The 24,200-nt window shown below is 37.1% G+C and overlaps 2 protein-coding genes across 2 annotated transcripts; both read right to left on the minus strand.

Moving 5' to 3' along the window:
- Nucleotides 1-1,331: 1,331 nt before the first annotated feature.
- On the minus strand, nt 1,332-8,727 carry LOC131947063 (toll-like receptor 4). The gene is made up of 4 exons (XM_059308144.1): nt 6,609-8,727; nt 4,051-4,199; nt 2,578-2,741; nt 1,332-1,550 (listed from the first exon to the last, which is right to left on the minus strand). Exons 1-4 carry the CDS (start codon nt 8,711-8,713, stop codon nt 1,356-1,358), a joined length of 2,613 nt encoding a protein of 870 aa, XP_059164127.1. The 5' UTR covers nt 8,714-8,727; the 3' UTR covers nt 1,332-1,355.
- A 5,514-nt stretch (nt 8,728-14,241) lies between these two features.
- LOC131947043 (toll-like receptor 4) lies at nt 14,242-23,714 on the minus strand. Its single transcript, XM_059308127.1, has 4 exons — nt 21,610-23,714; nt 20,636-20,787; nt 15,873-16,036; nt 14,242-14,601 (listed from the first exon to the last, which is right to left on the minus strand). Exons 1-4 carry the CDS (start codon nt 23,712-23,714, stop codon nt 14,395-14,397), a joined length of 2,628 nt encoding a protein of 875 aa, XP_059164110.1. The 3' UTR covers nt 14,242-14,394.
- Between the last annotated feature and the right edge of the window lie 486 nt (nt 23,715-24,200).

Below are 24,200 nucleotides of genomic sequence, written 5' to 3' on the forward strand. Positions count from 1 at the left end.
GCGCCCTGGTAGGGTGCGATTTGGCTGTAAACAAAATTTTCAGTTTCGGCCCCCAAATGCTCACATAGGCCATATAATACGTTTTATTTTAATAATCAGAAAAATTAACCAAGGTTAGATTATTAACTTGGATGTTTCTTTTTGTCCGTAAAAAAATCCAAACAGTTTCGTCACTTTGCAATATGATGCAATTAGCATCTATTTTTAGACAATCCAATCAGAAATTGATATCGAGCATCTAATAATAGACCATTAGCAACGCTAACATATTGCATCAGTCACGCTGATGTTTAAAACATGTCAAATATTTTTTTCTGTTAAAGAAAAAATCCTGTTCATTTGTGTCCCTTTAGCAAATGACGCAATCTGCATCATTGTCAACAGGATGCTATTTGGCACGATGGCGTCTGTTAGTTTTAAGGAGCCAGGGGCCGTACGCCGCGCCAACGCGGTAGTGTAATAGAGTGGGGGTGGGGGGGGGGGGCTCATGAGAGCCCCCCTCTACGTCTCTGACACATGGGCGGTCACCGAAGTGTGTTCTACTATATTATTTCGGTGAGTTATTAATGTACACTCAAGTTTTTTTTTTTTTACTCCGTTTCAGAATGTTTCGGAAATTATTTAGGTACGTGTTATTAGATAGCTTGGATGTACAATATGTTGCAACCTTTCATGCGATTTATGAAAACAATGACATTACATTTAAGCAAATTTTATTACAGCATTCATTTGTTAAAATAATAACAAATAAAGTAGGTTTTCTATAGAACACATCAAACGGTCAAGGAAGAAGGAGAGGGTTAGACTTACATAACATTGTGTGACGAAATGGAGTTGTGGGGGAGGGGGTATGGGGCTTAAGAAAGTGTGGGGACGAACTTTTGTAATTTTTTAAAGTTATGTTCGGAACTTTAACATTTATTTTGCATCGCTAAACGATCGTTTTTTGTTTGTTTTTTTGTAAATTACATAAAATCAATGGATCAATATACTCAGATTTGACCAAGGTATTGTTACAGTGTGGGACGGCGTGGCCCAGCGATAGAGCGCTAGACTGTAACCACGAAAGTCTCGAGTTCGAAACCCTGAGTCCACTCATCTCTGATGTGTGTACCTAGCTTACGTTATGGAAAGTAAAGACGGCTGGTCATAGAGCTGACCACACTATCCCTTCATATGCCTAGTTCACAGAAACAGTTGAACTCTACTTTCCCCATGGACCGTCAAGGTCTGGTTTCTTTTGAAGGTGTGTAATAATGGGAAATGAGAGAGGTCAAATTAGTTGTTTTTTAAAGTGTGACGTCATATATAAATGCCCGTTTCTCCCCACCCTCTCCCCGTCCACGAAGACAGTTTTAACGTTTGAGGTCCGTGGCCAGTTTATCCCAAAACATGACGTCACTCTCGGCGCTGGACTGCGGGTAGTTGATGTACGTGTTGTTCTGGATGTGGCACAGCAGGTTCCGGCCCAGCTCCTTGGAGGGGATGGACTCTTTCAACAGGAACACCAGAACTTGTCGGCCACTGTCCACTGACTCCATATTGGCCATCTGGGGAGAGGGATGGGAAAGGTATTTTTTTCATGATTATGAGATAATTTCAAGCGTTCAGGAAATAAACCTAACTAACTAAAAAATCCGAAGTGGTTATCTGTGGTTTATCCCATGTGGTCTTCATTTAATTTCAGGTAAATTTTTGGTCTTAATTTCAAGATCATATCAAAAATATATTTAAAATAAGTCTTTTCTTTTGATTTAAGAAGCGTCTAAATGTTTAGAAAAGTTAAAAATACATATAAATAGTCTTCTGTAAAATAGATATAAGGAATATTGAAATAACACTTAAATGGACTTAAAGAATGAAACAAGAGAAAAATCCACACAAAAAATGTCCGTAAAAACATTCAAAATTAAAAATAAAATAAAATGCCTTCTGTAAATATTTTGTCTACGTCTACACAAGTAAGAAAAAGATAGTAATTACAAAAATTTAACACATCGAAATGAGATCTCCGATTGTTTAAGAAAAAGTCTACAAAGTAGACAACAGGTGCACAAATTGTGCTAACGATTCAGATTGTTGTAGGGACGGCAAGGTTATGCAATAGAGCTAACGACTTCTTTCTCAAATGACTCGAGTTCGGATTCCAGCCACAAGTCTTTAAGGCGTACCTGAGTCCACCCAGTTCTGATGGGTACCTGACACACGTAAGGGAAACAATGCGTCACTTCATACCCCAAAGTCACATAAGCATGTCAACTCTACTACACTTGCCGAATTTAATTTTACTTTTATTTTTACACATTGCACCAGCTTACTTGAACACACCCTGAAAAAATGTGACACCCCAAAGCATGCAAAATACCATGTGGAAAGTTAACTAGATTTCACATTTTTCTGTGATCTAGGAATATAAATTGATAGTTAAGGCAGCACTATGCCCAGCCACCTTTACTTCCATCTAAAATTAGTTAGGAACCGTTCAGTGGTTGGTGGACTCAGGGACGTTCTACTGACATGAAACCGGATTCGAATATATTCTATGAAAAAAACAACATACACCCCTAAAGCAACTACCTGCAGCTCATAGTTACACCACTTGCTGGCCAGTAGGTGTTTGGTCAAGATGACCAGCGTCTTCCTGCTCTCCTTGACGGCCGTCACGATGTTGGCCGCTATCCAGTTGCCCGTGGCGAAGTCTCGACCGTGGACGTGAAGCTTGAGGTCCCTCTGTTTCAGCTCTGAGCAGATGACAATGTTATAGAAACGTGTTACACGTAATGTGTGTCGTGAAATCATACAAAAATAACACACAGGTATAATGAATTACACATATAATAATAATAATAATATTATTATCCACAGTTATCCAACGGATGACGGGTAGTCTAGTCTATATATATATATATATATATATATATATATATATATATATATATATATATATATAATTTGTAGATCGGTAGAGAGCTGGGCTGCTAACCCGAAAGTTCGAATCCGGATTTAACCCATCTCTGATAGGTACCTTACGTTAGGGAAAACAAAGGAGGCTGAACATTATCCAACTATCACACTATCCCTTCATATGCCGAGGTCTATGAAACAGAACTCTACTTCATCTGCCCCATGTGTCTCGGGCACGTACGGTAAAAGATTATATATAGATATATATATATATATGTGTGTGTGTGTGTGTGTGTGTTGGGAGACAATGAAAGCCTCCACGTCTATCTGTAGTTGGACGGCGTGGTCTAATAGTAGAGCGTTTGCTTGCTAATCTGAAAGTCTCGAGTTCGGATCTCTGTTTGGACTTGTGAATCCACCCAACTCTGATAAGTACCTGACACGTTAGTGAGAGTAAATGCGGCTGGGATTAGTGCTGACTACCTCTGCCTGCAGATAAAGTTGAATTCTACTTCACCTGCCCATTGGATCGCTAGGTGTAAGGAGGAACTTTAATTACCTCTCTCTAAACACCCCCCCCCCCCGTCCCACTAGCCATACAAGTATACATAAAGAAACCATTTGTATTGGGGTGTGTGAGAGGTGAAAAGAGAGGTACTTTACCATCTTGTTTGTCCGGTTATTACATACAATACAATTTTTTGTATAATTAGTTAAGCTTGTAAAACTATTATTATAGACGAGCCGAACCGCGGCGTAGCATAAGCCGCTTTTTAGTTGTTTTATTTTCTACTTTTCAGTAATACATAATTTGTGAATTTTACAATAACAATGATGGGGCTGAAAATATTTTCCTTTAAAACACTATCAATAGCTATTGGAGGACGATAATCTCCCCCCCCCCTACCCCCTGCCTTCGTGGGGTGGGTGTGGTAGCAATATACTTAAAGAGCGAGGGAGGGGGTAGAACGGCGCGAGTACATGGTGGTGTACCGCATGGTCCCCAGGTAGAGAATTATATATATATATATATATATATATATATATATATATATATATATATATATATTGATACTGAGTTATGAAAACATAGCATATGCTGGTGCCATAAAAGATAATCTTGTAGGCTACTTCAAGTGTACTTACCTGGCATGAGTTCTTTTAAAATAAATTCCTCATCTTGGTGGGCGTAGGACAGGAAGACGTCGTACCGGAAGTGTCCACATTCTGTCATGTCCGAGTTCTTCAGCTTGATCACAGCAGCGTAGTACAAGTACCTGAGCTTCCAGCGAAAACTGGAAAGATGGAAAAATCCGAGTTCAGGTCTGAATTGTGCACATCATATTAAATACAAATACACAACGATAGCGAAGGCATTCATATAAAGTGATGCGTTTGTACACACTCCTAGAGATGACTGTACACATACATTGATGATCTACAAATATATGATGAAGTAACTTACAAAACATACTAAGACGCTTCTGATTTCTTTTGATGAAATTGACTTTCAATATTTATTTCTTAACTAAAGTTTGGATTTTTTATTTGTTACTATTACAATAAACCGGGAGTGATCTCCCCTAAACTTTCTCGAATATTCTTGTATAAAATAACAGGGGATGGGAACTCGGGCTATAGACATGATTTTTAATCCATTTTAAATTCTTAAAGTTTTAAAAATAGAATAAAATCTCGTAGACAAATTAATTGCACACCAAGTGAACGCCAAATAAAAAAGCGCATAATAGTGCGCAATATTATTAGTACTTTAAAAATTTACATTAGTTTTTTGAGAAATCGGAAGTAGCGTAAATTACTACTTCCGGTCAACGGAAATTACTCAAAATTTAACAGAAGGTAGAGAATTAGATCTTTTACTTACATGTGAAATTTCATTTATCTATCTGAAATAGTACTCAAGTTATAGGCTTTTGAAAAATTCAAAGTAGGAAAAGTACCACTTCCGGTTATCGGAAATCGCTCAAAAGTTGATACGGATCTACGATTTTGATAAAATACTTATATATGAAATTTCATCAACCTAGCTGTAACGGTTCTCAAGTAATCGGGTTTACACACGGACAGACAGACAGACACACACACACACAGACACACAGACATACGGACAAGATTGCAAAATTATGTTTTTCCGTATCAGTGAGGTGTAAAACGTCGAGATTTGTAAAAATCTCTATTTTTTTTTTGCACGATTACAATACTTTCTCTATACTTCGTATATACGAGAAAGTAAAAATTAGTATACTACTTTAAATGTTACTTAATTAAGAAGGCTAAGTCACTTCTAATTAATTTTGATGAAATCGATTTTTAAATATTTTTTTCCTAACTAAAGTTAGGATATTCGATATTTCGCTGTTAGAAAATTTATTTTACTGTTTACCTTTACAATAAAAATGAGTATACTACTTTTATTGCTATTTAATTAATAAGGCCATAAGATTTTAAAAGGGTAAATTATTATTTTTTTTTATACAAGTGGACTTAGCAGGTTTTGCAAGTGGCGTCCTCTTATGGTACACATAAGGTAATGGTGCACACTAATAGAAATGACCGTGTATATGAAGTGATTAACGGTAAATATGGCCATAAACATAAAGCGATTAATCGTTCACGTTGCTAACAATAAAACAAAGTAAAGTTTCAGTTTCGGACCAGACAGATGAAGTAGAGCTCATCTGTTTCTTGGCCACTGCATATAAAGGGATGTTGTGGTCAGCACTATACCCAGCAACCTTTACTCTACCTGGGTGAATTCAGTGACGCCCTTACAGACTCGAGTCCGAGATCTGAACTCGAGACGTTTGAGTTAGCAGTAGAGTGCTCTACCACTCGATCACGCCTTCCCATTGCTAACAATAGCCCAGAGGCGTAGCGACCCTTCCCGGCGCCCGGGGACAAACTTTTCGATTTGCACCCCCCTCGAGATTTTGATTTGCACCCCCCCCCCCTCAAACTTTCGATTTGCACCCCCCTCAACCTTTCAATTTATTTTTCCAACCCATTTTGGCGCCCCCTAAGGTCGGCGCCCGGGGACATATGTCCCCCCCCCCCCTCGCTACGCTACTGCAATAGCCACACACATAATGAAATTATCTGAAGAAATCGACTTAAAATAAAGTGGTAATATGATATGTAATATCGCACACAGATTGATTACATGTACACAATCTCTGTGATGATAATGACCATGAACATACACAGATTAAATACCTTTAATAACCATGAACACATATAATTACCTGTAAACGACACCTGTGATAACCATGAACACATATAATTACCTGTACACTACACCTGTGATGACCATGAACACATATAATTACCTGTACACACCTGTGATGACCGTGAACACGTATAATTACCTGTACACACCTGTGATGACCATGAACACATTTAATTACCTGTACACACCTGTGATGACCATGAACACATATAATTACCTGTACACACCTGTGATGACCATGAACATATATAATTACCCTTAAACGACACCCGTGATGACCATGAACACATATAATTACCTGTACACACCTGTGATGACCATGAACACATATAATTACCTGTACACACCTGTGATGACCATGAACATATATAATTACCTGTAAACGACACCCGTGATGACCATGAACACATATAATTACCTGTACACACTTGCGATGACCATGAACACATATAATTACCTGTACACGACACCTGTGATGACCATGAACACAACAGCCACCGTGGACCCCAGAACAGAGAGAAATATGGGCACGTTGTCAGCACACTCCTTCTCTAGACGACGAATCTCATTGGCGTACCCGTCCGTGATGATCTTACGCGTGTAGGCGTTGTACTGACACATGTAGTTGCGCAGACCAGGTGGACTAAACGCCCCCGAACTGACCAGCCACTTCAGGAACTCCAAATGCTGGCAGTCACATCGTATAGGGCACTTTGACATGTCCACGCTGATAGAAACGTTCAGATCTTTCTTCAAGTGGTCAATGTGCTCTCTTATATTATTTGGCAAAGATCCAAGTTCATTGTTACTGATATTGAGCTTCTTTAGCTTCTTCATGTGGGAAATATCCACGTCAAATGTCCACAGCTGGTTGTAATCCAGGTACAGAACCTCCAGTTTATCCAGTCCTATAAAAGTATGTTTGGGAAAACTACCCAACCTGCTGTTGGATAAATCCAAGTACGTCAGATTCCCAAGATCTTGGAAAATAGTCCCGTTTAAAAGATGATTGCTGAAGTAGCCTTCAAGAGTGTTGTATCCGAGCATCAAAATCTGTAAAGAAGGAAAGTGTTTGAAAAAATTCAAACCGATGTACTCGACTGAAGTGTGCCGAAGATTCATGTAGGTTAATTTATTCAATCCCTTGATTGGGCCAAAGACGCGAGGGAAATAATTTTCCGCCAGATTGAGATCGTGTAGCGTGTTGTCTTCATCGATTTCAAGTTCTGTCAGGCGCAAAGCCAAGCCGGCCACACTCATGTCCAACGTTTTCAGCTTCGGTGGTATCCGGAGCTTGATCAGGTTCGATCCAGAAGCTCTCATCGCTGATTGAAACATGTTCAAATCATATTCAGAACTGACTTGAAACGGATACTTTGTGGGGATTTTGTAAATAAAACCTCCACGAGTTAAACGAAGTTTTTCAAGGTTTTCAAGTTTGTGGAGATTGATTAAATATTTGCCAAAAATGAATCGATTGTTCCCAACATCGAGATAGCGGAGATTTTTCGGCAATTTTTCAAAGACGTCGTCTTCGACGGATTCGAAGCAGTTCTCCCGAGCTTCAAGGTGTATCAGGGAGGTGGGTAGGTTTTCAACCAGCGAGGAGTTGATGGTGATGCTCTTAGAAAAGCGAGTGACGACCGAGTTGATTAAAAGCTTGGTGATGTTGTAGTTTTTTATCCCCTTCAGAAAACCTTGGAGCTTCTGGAGTCCTATATTAACGTTATACGTCAAGTCAAGGACTTTCAGGTTTTTCAAAGGAACGAAGGCGTCATCGTGAGACCCGTATCCATTGATGTAGCAGTCACTGATGTTTAGGAATGCAAGTTTTCTTAAATTTCTAAACGTGAAGTTGTTTATGTTCTCGAGACGACAGCAACCATCGTTGTACCCGGGTAGACTTAGATTCCTCAAGGAGTACATTCCCAGAAAACCGAACCCAAAATACGTCCCAGTCAGCCCATCCATGTACAAAGCCGTGACGTTTTTCAAGTCTGATAAAGCTTTGTCAGGATACACATGATAACCAATTTGAGGACAGCGATTGTTCTTTTGTATTCTAAGAACTCTTAGAGATGACAAAGGCTTAAAAATCCCTAAAGGAAAGGTACCATTTACGTACTCTAACTCGTTTCCCCGTAAGTTGAGCTCAACTAAATCCGCCAAGCATTCAAAAGCCTTGGGTTCCAGAAGTTTTATGATGTTCCTGTTCAAATACAAAAATTTCAATTTTTTTGTCTGGCAGAACGTGCTGTTTTTGATGGTGGTGATGGAGTTGTTGTACAAATGCAGGACGGTGATGTTGTCTGGAATATCGTGTGGCACCGAGGTCAGACCTCTGCTAGAGCAGTCGCACACATTTTTTCTGATTTCACATTTCCCAACCGTCGATGTCCCCTGCTTCAATACCGCCACCTCATCAGCTAAAATCGGACAAGCTGTTTTGTTTTTCTTTAAAAAATAATCGACATCTTCATCATCATCTACATCTTGATGAAACACGATGTCATCGAAATCATCGAAAGTGTCTTCCAACGATGACGATTCTGATATCTCCATAGAAACGACGCCAGGGGATCTTGTCGTGTAGGTCACACAAGAATACGGCAGGAATACCAGAAGAACAAACACAAATTCATTGAAGGGCTTCATCGTGGAGACAAACCTGAGTGTCTTACAGCATGAAATCTTCACCTGTTGGGAAAATAAAGCCAGCCTCCAGTTAAAACCCATGTCAAGACTTATCCTAACCTAAACCTAAACATACTAAATATATAAATTTAAATCTACAAAATAAATAAAACGAATGTCAATTTTATTCTTATGTCAGTAACAACTTCAGTGGTAAATTTTCGTTTCGTTGGCGTCCGGCTAATGACTTCATGTCAAATTTCAGATAACCTTTAAGAAACAACAACAGCTAAACACTCATTTTAATAAGTTTTACATAAAGAGCTATGCGACAGTGTTGTCTAAGCGGTAGAGTGATAGGCTGTTAACTCGAAAGTCTCGAGTTTGAATCCGGTTTCAAGACAGTAGTCCACCCAGCACTGACGGGTACCTAACTCATGTTAGCAAAAGTAAAGCCGGCATAGCAATGTGCAAACGACACCTTCCCTTCATAAGCCGAGGACAAGAACCATACAAACTCTACTTCATCTGCTCAATATATCGCTAGGTCTAAAGAGTATTCTTTACTTTATTTAAATAGCTGCACTTACCTAGATAACGAATGTAATTAACACTAAACTAAGATCAAAATATTTAAAACTTATTTCACATTTAACTATACGATACAATCTTTGAGATGCTTAAACATGACATTAAATTCGACCGTGTCTAATACACAGTAAATATAAGCTATACAGTCTAATACATGTACACTATATAAAGGTAGATCGAAACTGAAAGAACAAAGAGATGCTCTTCGTGGGGGTAGAAGCCAGGGAAAGTAACCCTTAAACGACTTGGATTTCCCGCGGTAGTCGGTGTTGTTTGTTTCGGTGGAGGTTGTTGCCTCCCCTGACTCATTTTAATGTATGAATGCGGGTTAGGAAAAAGTAGGATTATGGTGCAAGAGGGGAAGGGGGAGGGGAGGGAGTTTGAGGTCAAGGTTTCATCACTTGAGCGGATAATGTCAAGGTTCTAAGTGTTTTGTTTTTAAGTACCGTGATTTTTTAATGAGCACTTAGTTAATTAGGATTATGTGGTACGATACAATGCTAAAAAGCTAGACGATTGATTTTTAAAATTTTGACTTTCGACCGCAAAGGACAAGCGACCTTGAGTTGAGTGTAAAGAAATTAAGTTTGTGGTTTCTGTTGTATATAATAGTCGAAAACCCCAAGTAATTTTTTTTTAATTTAAGTTAATTAGAAAGTAACAACCACAACTGCAATCTAACACCAAAAAAATCAATCAATGGTACCATGATAAATGATCTCAGGACAAATGATCTCAGACAAAATATCTCAGACAAAATATCTCAGACAAAATATCTCACGGACAAATGATCTCAGACAAAATATCTCAGACAAAATATCTCACGGACAAATGATCTCAGACAAAATATCTCAGACAAAATATCTCAGAAAAAATATCTCACGGACAAATAATCTCAGGACAAATGATCTGTGAGATATTTTGTGTGAGATCATTTGTCCTGTCACCCAATCAGCTATCACTGTCAATTATCAGCCACTTCAATCATCTTTCACAATCACTATTATTCAAACAACACCCTATAAAAAAACTTAAAGCGTATGATGTACAGTGTCCTTGCAACAAAACGAAAATAAAAGGTAAAGTAAAAAAAAACAACCCTTGAATCGTGGAATCATCTTGACGTTTCTAGTCTGTCGGGGATACTTGAATCAACTTTGGGGGTGAGCTTCAACTGTAGTGTAAACAGTGGGTGTTAAAGCCCCGCCCTACCTCAGCTCCTCCCTTCCCCCCCCCCCCCCAACTTATCGGATCCAAAAATGGAAGTCATCTCACGATTAGCTGCAGCTATTGGTGCTTGCGTGTGGCCTTAGATTTACAATTTTAAAACGTCATCAAACAGCAATTTTAGATTTTTTTTTAAGTCGTTAGTCGTTATGGAACACACAAACACGCACACACACACACACACACACACACACACACACACACACACACACATATATATATATATATATATATATATATATATATATATATATATATATATATATATATATATATATAATATATATATATATATATATATAACTATAAATATATATGTATATATATAATTAAATATATATATATATATATTTAATTATATATATACATACATATTTATAGTTATATATGTATATATATATATATATATATATATATATATATATATATATATATATATATATATATATATATATATATATATATATATATATATATATATATATATATATATATATATGTATATGTGTGTGTGTATGTGTGTATGACGTGTGTGTATGGATGTATTCAAGTATATACGAGGCCTAAAAATAAATTTTAGTTTATGAAAACAAAATAGTAACCCGACCTCATGACAAAGCCCTGCTTACTTATATGGACTTCGACCCCTCTTCCCCTCTCCAATATTCTTAGACGTCACGCTTATGTGAACAATATTTTTCTCACCACAACCGAAACTTTAGGTCTAGTCAACATGATACAAATAACTCATGAATGGGACAAAACGGAAATGGGAAATAGAGAGGTGCGGCGGGAGGGGTGGGGGTGGGAAGGGGGGAGGTGGCAGATGGATGGAGAAGTTGGGTAGGGGTGTGGTGATTATAAACTTACATTGAACACGCCGAGATTGCTTTTTTCTTTGTGCACAAATCATGGTCTGTATCAGTGGCGTCGCTTGGTCGGTGTCACCCGATGCGGCACTTCGTGGTGTCACCCTCCCCCACCTTAAGAAAAAAAGTATATATATATATATATATATATATATATATATATATATATATATATATATATATATATATATATATATATATATATATATATATATATACATATATATATGTGTGTGTGTGTGTATGTGTGTGTGTGTGGGTGTATGTGTGTGTTTGGCCTACATAGGCCTATAATACCCTGCCCTTTTGTTGCCCAATAATTGTTAATTTGTACTTAAAAGACTGTTTAACTTTAATTAATCACTAATGGATCTGGCAAAAAAAGCATTTTTCTTCTTACTTTTGCAATTTTTTGCCTTGGAGTCACCTTCCTAAATGGTGTTACCCGTTGCGTTCCGCACCCGCCGCCCCGCCCTCGCTACGCCTCTGGTCCGTATGTGTAATCTTGTGTTCAGAAGCGTAGCGAGGGGGGGGGGGGCGGGGGTGCGGACCGCACCGGGTGACACCATTTAGGGGGGGTGACACCATGTCATAAAATAACAAAATATATAGAGAAAAACTTGAGGGGGAGGTGTGCAATGCAAATCGAAAGTTTGAGGGGGGGGGTGCAAATCGAAAATTTGAATGTTTGTCCCCGGGAAGGGTCGCTATGTGTCTGGGGTTGACACCATTAAGTGCCGCACCGGGTGACACCCAACCTCGCTACGCCACTGCTTGTGTTGTAGGAAAGGGAGGGCGAGGTTGTAGTTATACAGTGGATATGTCCCACAAAACATGTTCTGCAACAGCGTGAGAAAAGTACGTCTTTTGTGTTCAGGAATTTCCCTGCCGTGAATACCTGTCTAAGATAACGCTACCATTCATATTCCCCGGTTCAGGGAAAACACCGTGACTGGGGAATTTAGAGTATTGATGCTAGCATTACTGTTAAGGCTCGCTTTCGTTCGGTTTAACAAATGCTAAAGTTTTAGTCATGCAGTCTAGATCACGTTTTCCACAAGTCTACATAGGCCTAACATAATACTTGCTCTCTAATACGAAAAAGCCGTTTCACAATCGCTCACACCGCTTTTATAAACACCTTAAACTTTGGGGTAACAATAAATAAACACACGGGGTTAAACTCAACCCACAGACTTGCTAAAGATTCGTAACATCTACGAACATAGTAACATATTCTTCTGGAAATAAAATACGTTTTGTTGTTAGTAGTGTTGTAACGTTTACATACAACTAATAAACTGCAAAAGAAAAACAACTAACGAGCTGGTCTTTCATAGATCGACACGGATAAAATGTGTTTTGGTTGTGGCTAGTGGTCACAGTGGCGTAGCCAGGAATTCGTCATGGGAGGGGTTCAAAAATGTTTCCGTACATATATAATCCTATATATATATATATATATATATATATATATATATATATATATATATATGACTAAATATTTATATATAGGGGTCGGGGTCCATGAGAGGGGTTATAACCCCCCCTAACCCACCTTGTCTACGCATCTGAGTGGTTAGTTACATTTCTAACTTGCCAGCAAAAATTGTGTAACACATGCTATTGTTAAGTGTAAGAACGAAGTACTTAGTCGTCAAGGACAATTTTTTTTATAAAAATATATTACGTATTCAGCCATCAGCATTAAACGTAATCTCGTATAAACACAACACAAGTGTTTAAACACATCTTTAAAGCAAAAACAAATGAATGACATTTATAAACAAGATAGATGATTAACAACACATGTATAGAAAACATTTTTCTTTTTAATAACAAAATATTACGATATTTCTATTCTGGTTTCCCAGAGCAGAGGTAGATATTTATTAATACTACTGTATAAAATATGTCGCTCTAATTTTAGCAGCACAAACACTTAAAATTATAGACGGGGCTAACATATTAAAACTAGCTACTAGAAATATATCGTTAAATTCACAAAAATTAGTTGGTCATCAAGCGTAAGAGTAACTATACGTCGTTTTAAATTTAGCAGCACAAACACTTAAAATAGTAGACGGGGCTAACATATTAAAACTAGCTACTAGAAATATATCGTTTAATTCACAAAAAGTAGTTGGTTGTCAAGCGTAAGAGTAACTATAATCATAACATGTGTAATGAGATTTGTTAGCTGCATCATACAATAAATTCACTTTACACAACATGTAATTATGTCCCGCATATTTACATAGCCTTGTCATCAATTCATAGACGAAAAATTCTCCATACAAAAATATACAATATTTAAACATGTTTTGATTTTTACATTTGACAATGTCTTTCTCTGTCTGTTTGTGGGAGACAGACACCACAATTTTGATCAATTTTTAAAAAAAAAGTAATTTCTTTCAAACTTTCCACATTTATTTTTTCCGATGACAATTTTTGAAATCCCAATAAATCTTTCAGAAATTTCAGCCACGAAACGCTTTTATTATTATATCACAGAAATAAATTTTTTTTTCGTAGTTTTAATGCATGTTAAGTTCTTTATTAGGCGTAGCGAGGGGGGAGGGGGTGCGGTCCGCACCGGGTGACACCATTTAGGGGGGTGACACCAAGGCAAAAAATAACAAAATATATAGAGAAAAACTTGAGGGGGGGGGGGGGGTCCAAATCAAAGTTTAAGGGGGGAGGGTGCAAATCAAAAACTTTAGGGGGGGGGGGGGTGCAAATCAAAGTTTAAGGGGGAGGGGTGCAAATCGAAAATTTGAAAGTTTGTCCCCGGGAAGGGTCGCTATGCCTATGGGGGGTGGGTGACACCATTAAGTGCCGCACCGGGTGATACCCGACCTCGCTACGCCACTGATTTATAATAAAGTATTTTGAGCTTGTTTTATTCAAATATTGAACTCAGCGCTTGAGATCAGCGGCCAGCTTATCCCAGAAGACACGATAGACGCTGTCGTTTGTTGTATCGTCGGGGTGGGGGTATGAGATGTACGTGTTACGCTTGATGTGGCACAGGAGGTCATGACCCAGATCCTTGGAGGAGATGGACTCTTTTAACAGGAACACCAGAGTGGGACGGCCACGGTCTATTGACTCCATGTTGGCTATCTGATAGAATATTTTTTTAAAAATATGACTTTAAAGTTTTCCTTAATAAAATTATGTACTGTAAAACATAAAATTTTAACCGGCTATTTTTTAAAAGGCTATTTAAAAATGAGCTCTCAATAAATAAAATAACTACTATCTTGGCCGTGGAAGTCACACAGGGTAGATGCAGTAGAGTTTATGTGTTTATGTGACCTCGGAATATAAAATGATATAGTGGTCAGTTCTATGCCCAGCCGCCTATTGACAAAATAAAGTCAGGTACCCCTCATAGCTGGGTGGGCTCAGGGATCCGAACTCGAGTCTTTCGGGATATTATTCGTGCGCTCAACCACCCAATCACACAGTCCCCCCTGAACTTTTTGGAGTTTTAAATCATTTGTATCGGATATGAATTTTAAAAATCTTACGAATGTGTTAAACGATTGATTTGTTCGTCGTATCAATTTGCTTCTTGTTTTTTTCCGCAAAATTACTGTGACTTGCAAATTGTGAATGTTAAGGTGCTTGTAATTTGACCATATTGGTATCAGCGGTTATCCAATCAATCAACATTTTTAATGTTTTATATTAAAACTATTCAATCTCTTACGTGTGCATGTTTTTTTTTAAACTATGTATTTAAATGTTAAGAGTGTGTCCGATATTGTTCTTTTTCCCTATAGAATGCCAGGTATAACAATAACATTTATATGAAGAAATGTGTTTTTAAACTTTATATCAAACCCTTGCCATAATTTTATTCCTGTGTTGTCTTATTAGGGACGGAGGTGGCACCAAAATCGCCAATGGTTTGTATTTATTCTATATATACAAAGTAGTTGGCGGAGGGTGTGACACCCTGGGTTACCAGACCCCGTATCACCCGACCTAGTGACGCCAAAGTACCTAAGCCATAACGTTCATCAGTCTACGTGAGTATAGCAAAGTTCCCTTTTCGAACCGGGGATTGCAAGTTGAGTTCCCCCGTTTCTGTGAACTAGGCATATGAAGGGATCATGTGGATATTATGCCCAGTTGCCTTTACTTTCCCTAATGTGAATTAGGTACGCATCAGAGATACATGGACGTTCTACTGACTTGCCCAGTGGCCTTTACTTTTCCTAATGTGAGTTAGGTACACATGAGTTGATTCAGGAACGTTCTACTGACTTGAACCCGGATTCGAACTCGAGATTTTCGTATTAGCAGTTTAGCGCTCTACCATTAGGCCACCCCATCCCACCAACTGAAATATACCATTCAAAAAGAGTGACAAATCGTGCAACTACCTGCAGCTCATAGTTACACCACTTGCTGGCCAACAGGTGTCTGGTCAAGATGACCAGCGTCTTCCTGCTCTCCTTGACGGCCGTCACGATGTTGGCCGCTATCCAGTTGCCCGTAGCGAAGTCTCGGCCGTGAACGTGAAGCTTGAGGCCCCGACTTTGAAGCTCTGGAAAGAAGAATTAACCGACCGTTACCGTCCACTCCTTTAAAACATAGCTTGACGCTTTCACCTAGGTATACAACTGTATTGAATAGCTAAAGTATGAGTTCAGATACATGAATTTCTTTGGTGGGTTTTTTAATGAGAAACATGTAGGTATACAACTGTATTGAATAGCTAAAGTATGAGTTCAGATACATGAATTTCTTTGGTGGGTTTTTAATGAGAAACATGTAGGTATACAATTGTATTGAATGGCTAAAGTATTTCAGATACATGAATTTCTTTGGTGGGTATTTAATGAGAAACATGTAGGTATACTATTGTATTGAATAGCTAAAGTATGAGTTCAGATACATGAATTTCTTTGGTGGGTTTTTAATGAGAAACATGTAGGTATACAATTGTATTGAATGGCTAAAGTATGAGTTCAGATACATGAATTTCTTTGGTGGGTTTTTAATGAGAAACATGTAGGTATACAATTGTATTGAATGGCTAAAGTATGAGTTCAGATACATGAATTTCTTTGGTGGGTTTTTTAATGAGAAACATGTAGGTATACAACTGTATTGAATAGCTAAAGTATGAGTTCAGATACATGAATTTCTTTGGTGGGTTTTTAATGAGAAACATGTAGGTATACAATTGTATTGAATGGCTAAAGTATTTCAGATACATGAATTTCTTTGGTGGGTATTTAATGAGAAACATGTAGGTATACTATTGTATTGAATAGCTAAAGTATGAGTTCAGATACATGAATTTCTTTGGTGGGTTTTTAATGAGAAACATGTAGGTATACAATTGTATTGAATGGCTAAAGTATGAGTTCAGATACATGAATTTCTTTGGTGGGTTTTTAATGAGAAACATGTAGGTATACAATTGTATTGAATGGCTAAAGTATGAGTTCAGATACATGAATTTCTTTGGTGGGTTTTTAATGAGAAACACGTAGGTATACAATTGTATTGAATGGCTAAAGTATGAGTTCAGATACATGAATTTCTTTGGTGGGTTTTTAATGAGAAACATGTAGGTATACAATTGTATTGAATGGCTAAAGTATTTCAGATACATGAATTTCTTTGGTGGGTATTTAATGAGAAACATGTAGGTATACTATTGTATTGAATAGCTAAAGTATGAGTTCAGATACATGAATTTCTTTGGTGGGTTTTTAATGAGAAACATGTAGGTATACAATTGTATTGAATGGCTAAAGTATGAGTTCAGATACATGAATTTCTTTGGTGGGTTTTTAATGAGAAACATGTAGGTATACAATTGTATTGAATGGCTAAAGTATGAGTTCAGATACATGAATTTCTTTGGTGGGTTTTTTAATGAGAAACATGTAGGTATACAACTGTATTGAATAGCTAAAGTATGAGTTCAGATACATGAATTTCTTTGGTGGGTTTTTAATGAGAAACATGTAGGTATACAATTGTATTGAATGGCTAAAGTATTTCAGATACATGAATTTCTTTGGTGGGTATTTAATGAGAAACATGTAGGTATACTATTGTATTGAATAGCTAAAGTATGAGTTCAGATACATGAATTTCTTTGGTGGGTTTTTAATGAGAAACATGTAGGTATACAATTGTATTGAATGGCTAAAGTATGAGTTCAGATACATGAATTTCTTTGGTGGGTTTTTAATGAGAAACATGTAGGTATACAATTGTATTGAATGGCTAAAGTATGAGTTCAGATACATGAATTTCTTTGGTGGGTTTTTAATGAGAAACACGTAGGTATACAATTGTATTGAATGGCTAAAGTATGAGTTCAGATACATGAATTTCTTTGGTGGGTTTTTAACGAGAAACATGTAGGTATACAATTGTATTGAATGGCTAAAGTATGGGTTCAGATACATGAATTTCTTTGGTGGTTTTTTAATGAGAAACATGTAGGTATACAATTGTATTGAATAGCTAAAGTATGAGTTAAGATACATGAATTTCTTTGGTGGGTTTTTAATGAGAAACATGTAGGTATACAATTGTATTTAATGGCTAAAGTATAAGTTCAGATAATGAAATTCTTGGGTGGGTTTTTAATGTGAAACATGTAGGTATACAATTGTATTGAATAGCTAAAGTATGAGTTCAGATACATGAATTTCTTTGGTGGGTTTTTAATTAGAAACATTTAGGTATACAATTGTATTGAATGGCTAAAGTATGAGTTCAGATACATGAATTTCTTTGGTGGGTTTTTAATGAGAAACATGTAGGTATACAATTGTATTGAATGGCTAAAGTATGAGTTCAGATACATGAATTTCTTTGGTGGGTTTTTAATGAGAAACATGTAGGTATACAATTGTATTGAATGGCTAAAATATGAGTTCAGATACATGAATTTCTTTGGTGGGTATTTAATGAGAAACATGTAGGTATACTATTGTATTGAATAGCTAAAGTATGAGTTCAGATACATGAAATTCTTTGGTGGGTTTTTAATGAGAAACATGTAGGTATACAATTGTATTGAATGGCTAAAGTATGAGTTCAGATACATGAATTTCTTTGGTGGGTTTTTAATGAGAAACACGTAGGTATACAATTGTATTGAATGGCTAAAGTATGAGTTCAGATACATGAATTTCTTTGGTGGGTTTTTAACGAGAAACATGTAGGTATACAATTGTATTGAATGGCTAAAGTATGAGTTCAGATACATGAATTTCTTTGGTGGGTATTTAATGAGAAACATGTAGGTATACAATTGTATTGAATGGCTAAAGTATGAGTTCAGATACATGAATTTCTTTGGTGGGTTTTTAACGAGAAACATGTAGGTATACAATTGTATTGAATGGCTAAAGTATAAGTTCAGATACATGAATTTCTTTGGTGGGTATTTAATGAGAAACATGTAGGTATACTATTGTATTGAATAGCTAAAGTATGAGTTCAGATACATGAAATTCTTTGGTGGGTTTTTAATGAGAAACATGTAGGTATACAATTGTATTGAATGGCTAAAGTATGAGTTCAGATACATGAATTTCTTTGGTGGGTTTTTAATGAGAAACACGTAGGTATACAATTGTATTGAATGGCTAAAGTATGAGTTCAGATACATGAATTTCTTTGGTGGGTTTTTAATGAGAAACATGTAGGTATACAATTGTATTGAATAGCTAAAGTATAAGTTCAGATACATGAAATTCTTTGGTGGGTTTTTAATGAGAAACATGTAGGTATACAATTGTATTGAATGGCTAAAGTATGAGTTCAGATACATGAATTTCTTTGGTGGGTTTTTAATGAGAAACATGTAGGTATACAATTGTATTGAATGGCTAAAGTATAAGTTCAGATACATGAATTTCTTTGGTGGGTATTTAATGAGAAACATGTAGGTATACTATTGTATTGAATAGCTAAAGTATGAGTTCAGATACATGAAATTCTTTGGTGGGTTTTTAATGAGAAACATGTAGGTATACAATTGTATTGAATGGCTAAAGTATGAGTTCAGATACATGAATTTCTTTGGTGGGTTTTTAATGAGAAACACGTAGGTATACAATTGTATTGAATGGCTATAGTATGAGTTCAGATACATGAATTTCTTTGGTGGGTTTTTAATGAGAAACATTTAGGTATACAATTGTATTGAATAGCTAAAGTATAAGTTCAGATACATGAAATTCTTTGGTGGGTTTTTAATGAGAAACATGTAGGTATACAATTGTATTGAATGGCTAAAGTATGAGTTCAGATACATGAATTTCTTTGGTGGGTTTTTAATGAGAAACACGTAGGTATACAATTGTATTGAATGGCTAAAGTATGAGTTCAGATACATGAATTTCTTTGGTGGGTTTTTAACGAGAAACATGTAGGTATACAATTGTATTGAATGGCTAAAGTATGGGTTCAGATACATGAATTTCTTTGGTGGTTTTTTAATGAGAAACATGTAGGTATACAATTGTATTGAATAGCTAAAGTATAACCATAACCTTCCTTTGTATCCGGTCACCGGCTCCCAAGACATACCTGCTGTCTTCGTTTCTTTAAGAAGATTTCCGCGGCGTTTCATTTTTTTTTTTGCTAAATAAGGTGCATGGGGCGATATTTTTTTATTGCTAATATTAAGTTCCAGGTGCCCCCCACCCCCACCACCACCGGAAATGTCTGAAACACTGACCACACACGTTACCAACCATTAATTCATCTTTGTTTAAACGAAGCAAGCCATTTATTCCACTCTTGTTCACATTACCTTATGTGTATACGTATATCTATGTGTAAGTGTGTGTGTGGGGGGGGGGGGGGGAATTTCTTTCACTAATCTGTCCTATTAATTGTAACGTCTGAAACAGGTACTGATCGAAGTAGCTCTTTATTTCAAACTTCAAAGCGGACAAATCAAAATGTGCAAGAATTTTTTAATTGTATTAATTATTTCGATTAAATTAGCAAACTGCTTTTCTGCTTTTTTTTTCGAATAGAAAGACACAGAATTTGATTTTCTTAGAAAAGTGCTAAAGGCTATTGAGGATATTAAAAGCTTGAAACATGCAGCATTCTATAACAGTGACTGAAATTAAGAAAACTTCCATGAGTATCTTGCCTTTGTTTAGTGTGTTTAACACAAAGCTTTCATCCAGAGAGGAGTAGGATAAGAAGACGTCATATTTATAACTCTCCTGGCTGCCTCTGTTTTTCTGGGAGTTCATTTTCAAGATGGCGGCATAGTAGAAGTACCGAATGTTCCATCGGAACCTGTGTACAAAAAGTTTATTTGGGTCAGATGTGAGCATTGTTTCTTCCAGACTTTTTTTCCGGGGGGGGGGGGGGGGGGGAGGAGGGTGAAGCACTTTTGGGAGCGAGTTGTGGGGGGGGGGGGGTAAAAATTTAATTATGGGGGTGGGGGAAGGAGTGGGTAGCGGTAGACATTCTTTGGGGGGAAATGCCTGAAAGAAACTCTGGATTTAAAATAACCTGAGCTTAGATTTTAAAAAAAATAATATTTAAATAAGATTAACGATTAGTGAATGTTTATATCTGGAATTATTGTGAAAAGTGATTGGGAAAGTGAGCAGTTGTAAAATTATTTTAAAATGTTAAGCAAATGCGCAATTTCAACTATGTTCAAACACACCTCTTTAGTCTGATAATTAACTAGTTTCTTGAACCATGGATATTTTGGTAAGTTAAATTTTGTCAATTTTGGCTTCATATTATGGTGTGTAATTCAGAACCTTAAAATCATTTTAAAATAATAATTTTTATTAAAGCACTCTTAACTTACAAGTCAATACGTCAGCCTTATTCTATTTTTTTCCGTTAAAATTCAATAAGAAAAACAAAAGAATTTTGTATCAATCAATAAAAAATGAAATGATGTTATTTACAAAACGCTGTATAAATAAGTTGTAATTAGGTTTCTCTTAATGTATAAATGTTGTCAATAAAAAAATGTATAACTTTTTTTGCAGTGTGAAAACTGGTAATATGTTTTATGTTTTCGTTGAAAGATAACTATCTCATAATAGATTTGTTTTTCACTAAAATAATTTATTTTTAAAATAATACAAAAATAACCTGTAGACTATACTGGCCAGTACGAAGCCAAGTAGGACCAAAGTCGCCAGAACCACGGCTAGAAAAACGTAGTACTTGTCCACACATTTGCCGCTGAGAAATCGAATCGTCGTGTCGTAGCTGTCGTTGATGAACCTGTAGGAACTGTCGTAGTACTTACACATGTAGTGTTTGAATTTGTTGTCAAAGGCACGGGACCCTACCATCCATTTGATGAATTCTAAATTGTTACACTCACATAGTATAGGACTGAAGGATAGATCAACGCGTATGGGACAGGATTTATTAATTGCACATAGGTTATCAATGTGCTGGCGAACGACTGGTGGTAAGTAGGAGACGTCCGTGTGGGTTAAGTTTAGAAGTTTTAACTTCGTCATGTGCGTGATGTTGATGTTGAACAACCACATATTATTGTGGTGTAGGTTGAGGTACTCCAGATTCGCGAGCCCCTTAAACAAGTTCACCGGCAAGATTGTCAGCTGACAGTGAGATAAGTCGAGAGTGATGAGGTGTTCAAGATCTTGAAAGATCATCCCTTCCTCGTCCAGATCATTGAGGTAGTCATCGAAATGGTTGTTGCCTAGCAACAGTGCTTTAAGACCCGGAAAGCCAGAAAGAAACTTGCGGGTTATTACTTGAATAGAGTTGTACTCTAAGTTTAGATAGGTCACGTTTTGGAATCCGTACACAGGTCCGGAAATTTCCGGAAAATAATTATCGCTGAGCTTCAAGCGACTTAACGTGTTTGTGAAGTTGAGATGGAGTTCGGAAATTTTATACTTCAATGCGCAGATACTCATATCTAGGTGTTTCAAATTGGGTGGCACCTGTAAAATCAATCTTTTCTTGAGTTCATATCCAGCGTTGTTGACAACTTCAAAGCTGGCAACACCGTTGTTTGGCGTGTAGCTGTGGGGGAGTGAGTACAAAAATCCTCCCCCGTTTAGCATTACTGTGGTTAGTTTTCGCAGTTTCCAGATATATTTCATATATTCACCAAATACAAACCTGTTGTTCCCCATATCAAGGTATGTTAAGTTATCCGGTAGTAAATCAAAAACGTCGTCGGAAATAGATTCTACGGCGTTTTCTCGAAGTTCGATGTGTTCCAGAGATTTTGGAAGATTCTGAACCATGGATGAATTTATCTCGATGCTTTTTGAGTGAAGATTCACAATAGAATTTATATAGAGAGAAACCAGTTTTGAATCTCTAAGCCCATAAAGCAGGATAGAAAGTTTATAAAATTCTAACGGTCGATTGTATGAAAGATCGAGAACCTGGAGGTTGAGTAGCGGACTCAACGCCCCATATTCGTGGTTGTAGTAGCGAAAAATACGACAGTCGCTGATGTTGAGGAACGTTAGTTGCGATAAGTGTGTGAATGTCGAGTTTTTTAATGTACCTAGATCACACTGTCCCTCCGTATAGCCAGCAAGGGTGAGGTTTCTTAATGAAGACATGCTAGCAAACCCAGCGCTAAAATTTTTGTTGAAAAGCCCATCTAAATACAACGTTGTTAAGTTCCGTAAATCGGATAGCTGCTGATCCGGATATTGGTAAGTTTTATTGGTAGTATTGAACGTGTTGTTGTTTAATTTAAGAAAATGTAGTGACTGTAACGGTTTGAAAATTCCTGGAGGAAACGCATCCACTTTCATAACTAGATTATTGCTCTGTAGCGTCAAACAGGTAAGTTTTGTCATACATTGAAACGATTGGGGGTAAAGCTCTGAAATTTGGTTATACGATAGGTCTAAAATTCTGAGTTGAGTATAGTTACAAAAAGTCTGGTTTGGGATGGACGTCAAATTGTTGTGATCGAGATAAAGTTGCGTTAAATTCTGCGGTAACGCACCAGGTACTGTGGTGAGTCCAAGACCGGAACACACGCAGATAAAAAGCGAACATTTGCATCCGTTTATAATTTTAAACGTTGAACCTGAGGTAGAAATCTTGTCAAAACTGCATAGGTTATCTGGCGAAGATGATTGCTGGGATGGATCTTCAAGCTCCCATTCTGAACTTATCGAAGCCGCTGTCACTGTCAGTAATGTCAGTATAGACACGATCAACACCTGGGTCTTGTCTGTCAGTGTCATGATGGGTCAGCTCTCTGTTGACAAAAAACAACATGACAGTTTATACGTCATGTAAAAAATAAAAATAAAAAGCTCTCCTTTCAAACTTAAAGATCAATAAGGCACTTAAGCAGAGGTCACGTTTCTTGACCTCGGCATATGAAGGGATGGTGTGGTCAGCACTATGCCCAGCCGCCTTTACTTTCCCCAACGTGAGTCAGGTACCCATCAGAGCTGAGTGGACTCAGGGTCGTCCTACATTCCTACGTCCGGACCGAGATCCGAACTCGAGACCTTCGTGCTAGTAGCCGGACGGTATATAATGTAACCTGAAAATACTAACTCTTTGTAGTAGTTAGAAGAGATGTGCGCAGTAAAAAAAGGATACACAAAATGTAGAATCAGTCTGAAAATAAATATCTCAAACAATTTACTACTTAGTGCATATTACCTTGCATATTTTAGGTGTTATATATATTTAATAAACCGGGAGTGATCTCCCCTAAA

Source organism: Physella acuta, unplaced genomic scaffold (assembly GCF_028476545.2).
Source record: "Physella acuta isolate Inbredline_101_S28 unplaced genomic scaffold, ASM2847654v3 ptg000580l, whole genome shotgun sequence".
NCBI classification, from domain to species: Eukaryota; Metazoa; Mollusca; class Gastropoda; family Physidae; genus Physella; species Physella acuta.

Coding starts and splice junctions, on each gene's coding strand:
- LOC131947043 (XM_059308127.1), bottom strand. CDS start 23,714: ATGACACTGACAGACAAGACCCAGGTGTTGATCGTGTCTATACTGACA. Junction 20,788..21,609: donor CTGGCCAGTATAGTCTACAG/GTTATTTTTGTA, acceptor TTTTGTACACAG/GTTCCGATGGAACATTCGGT. Junction 14,602..15,872: donor GGTGTAACTATGAGCTGCAG/GTAGTTGCACGA, acceptor ATATTCTATCAG/ATAGCCAACATGGAGTCAAT.
- LOC131947063 (XM_059308144.1), bottom strand. CDS start 8,713: ATGGAGATATCAGAATCGTCATCGTTGGAAGACACTTTCGATGATTTC. Junction 4,200..6,608: donor ATCACAGGTGTCGTGTACAG/GTAATTATATGT, acceptor CCATCTTTCCAG/TTTTCGCTGGAAGCTCAGGT. Junction 1,551..2,577: donor GGTGTAACTATGAGCTGCAG/GTAGTTGCTTTA, acceptor CCCTCTCCCCAG/ATGGCCAATATGGAGTCAGT.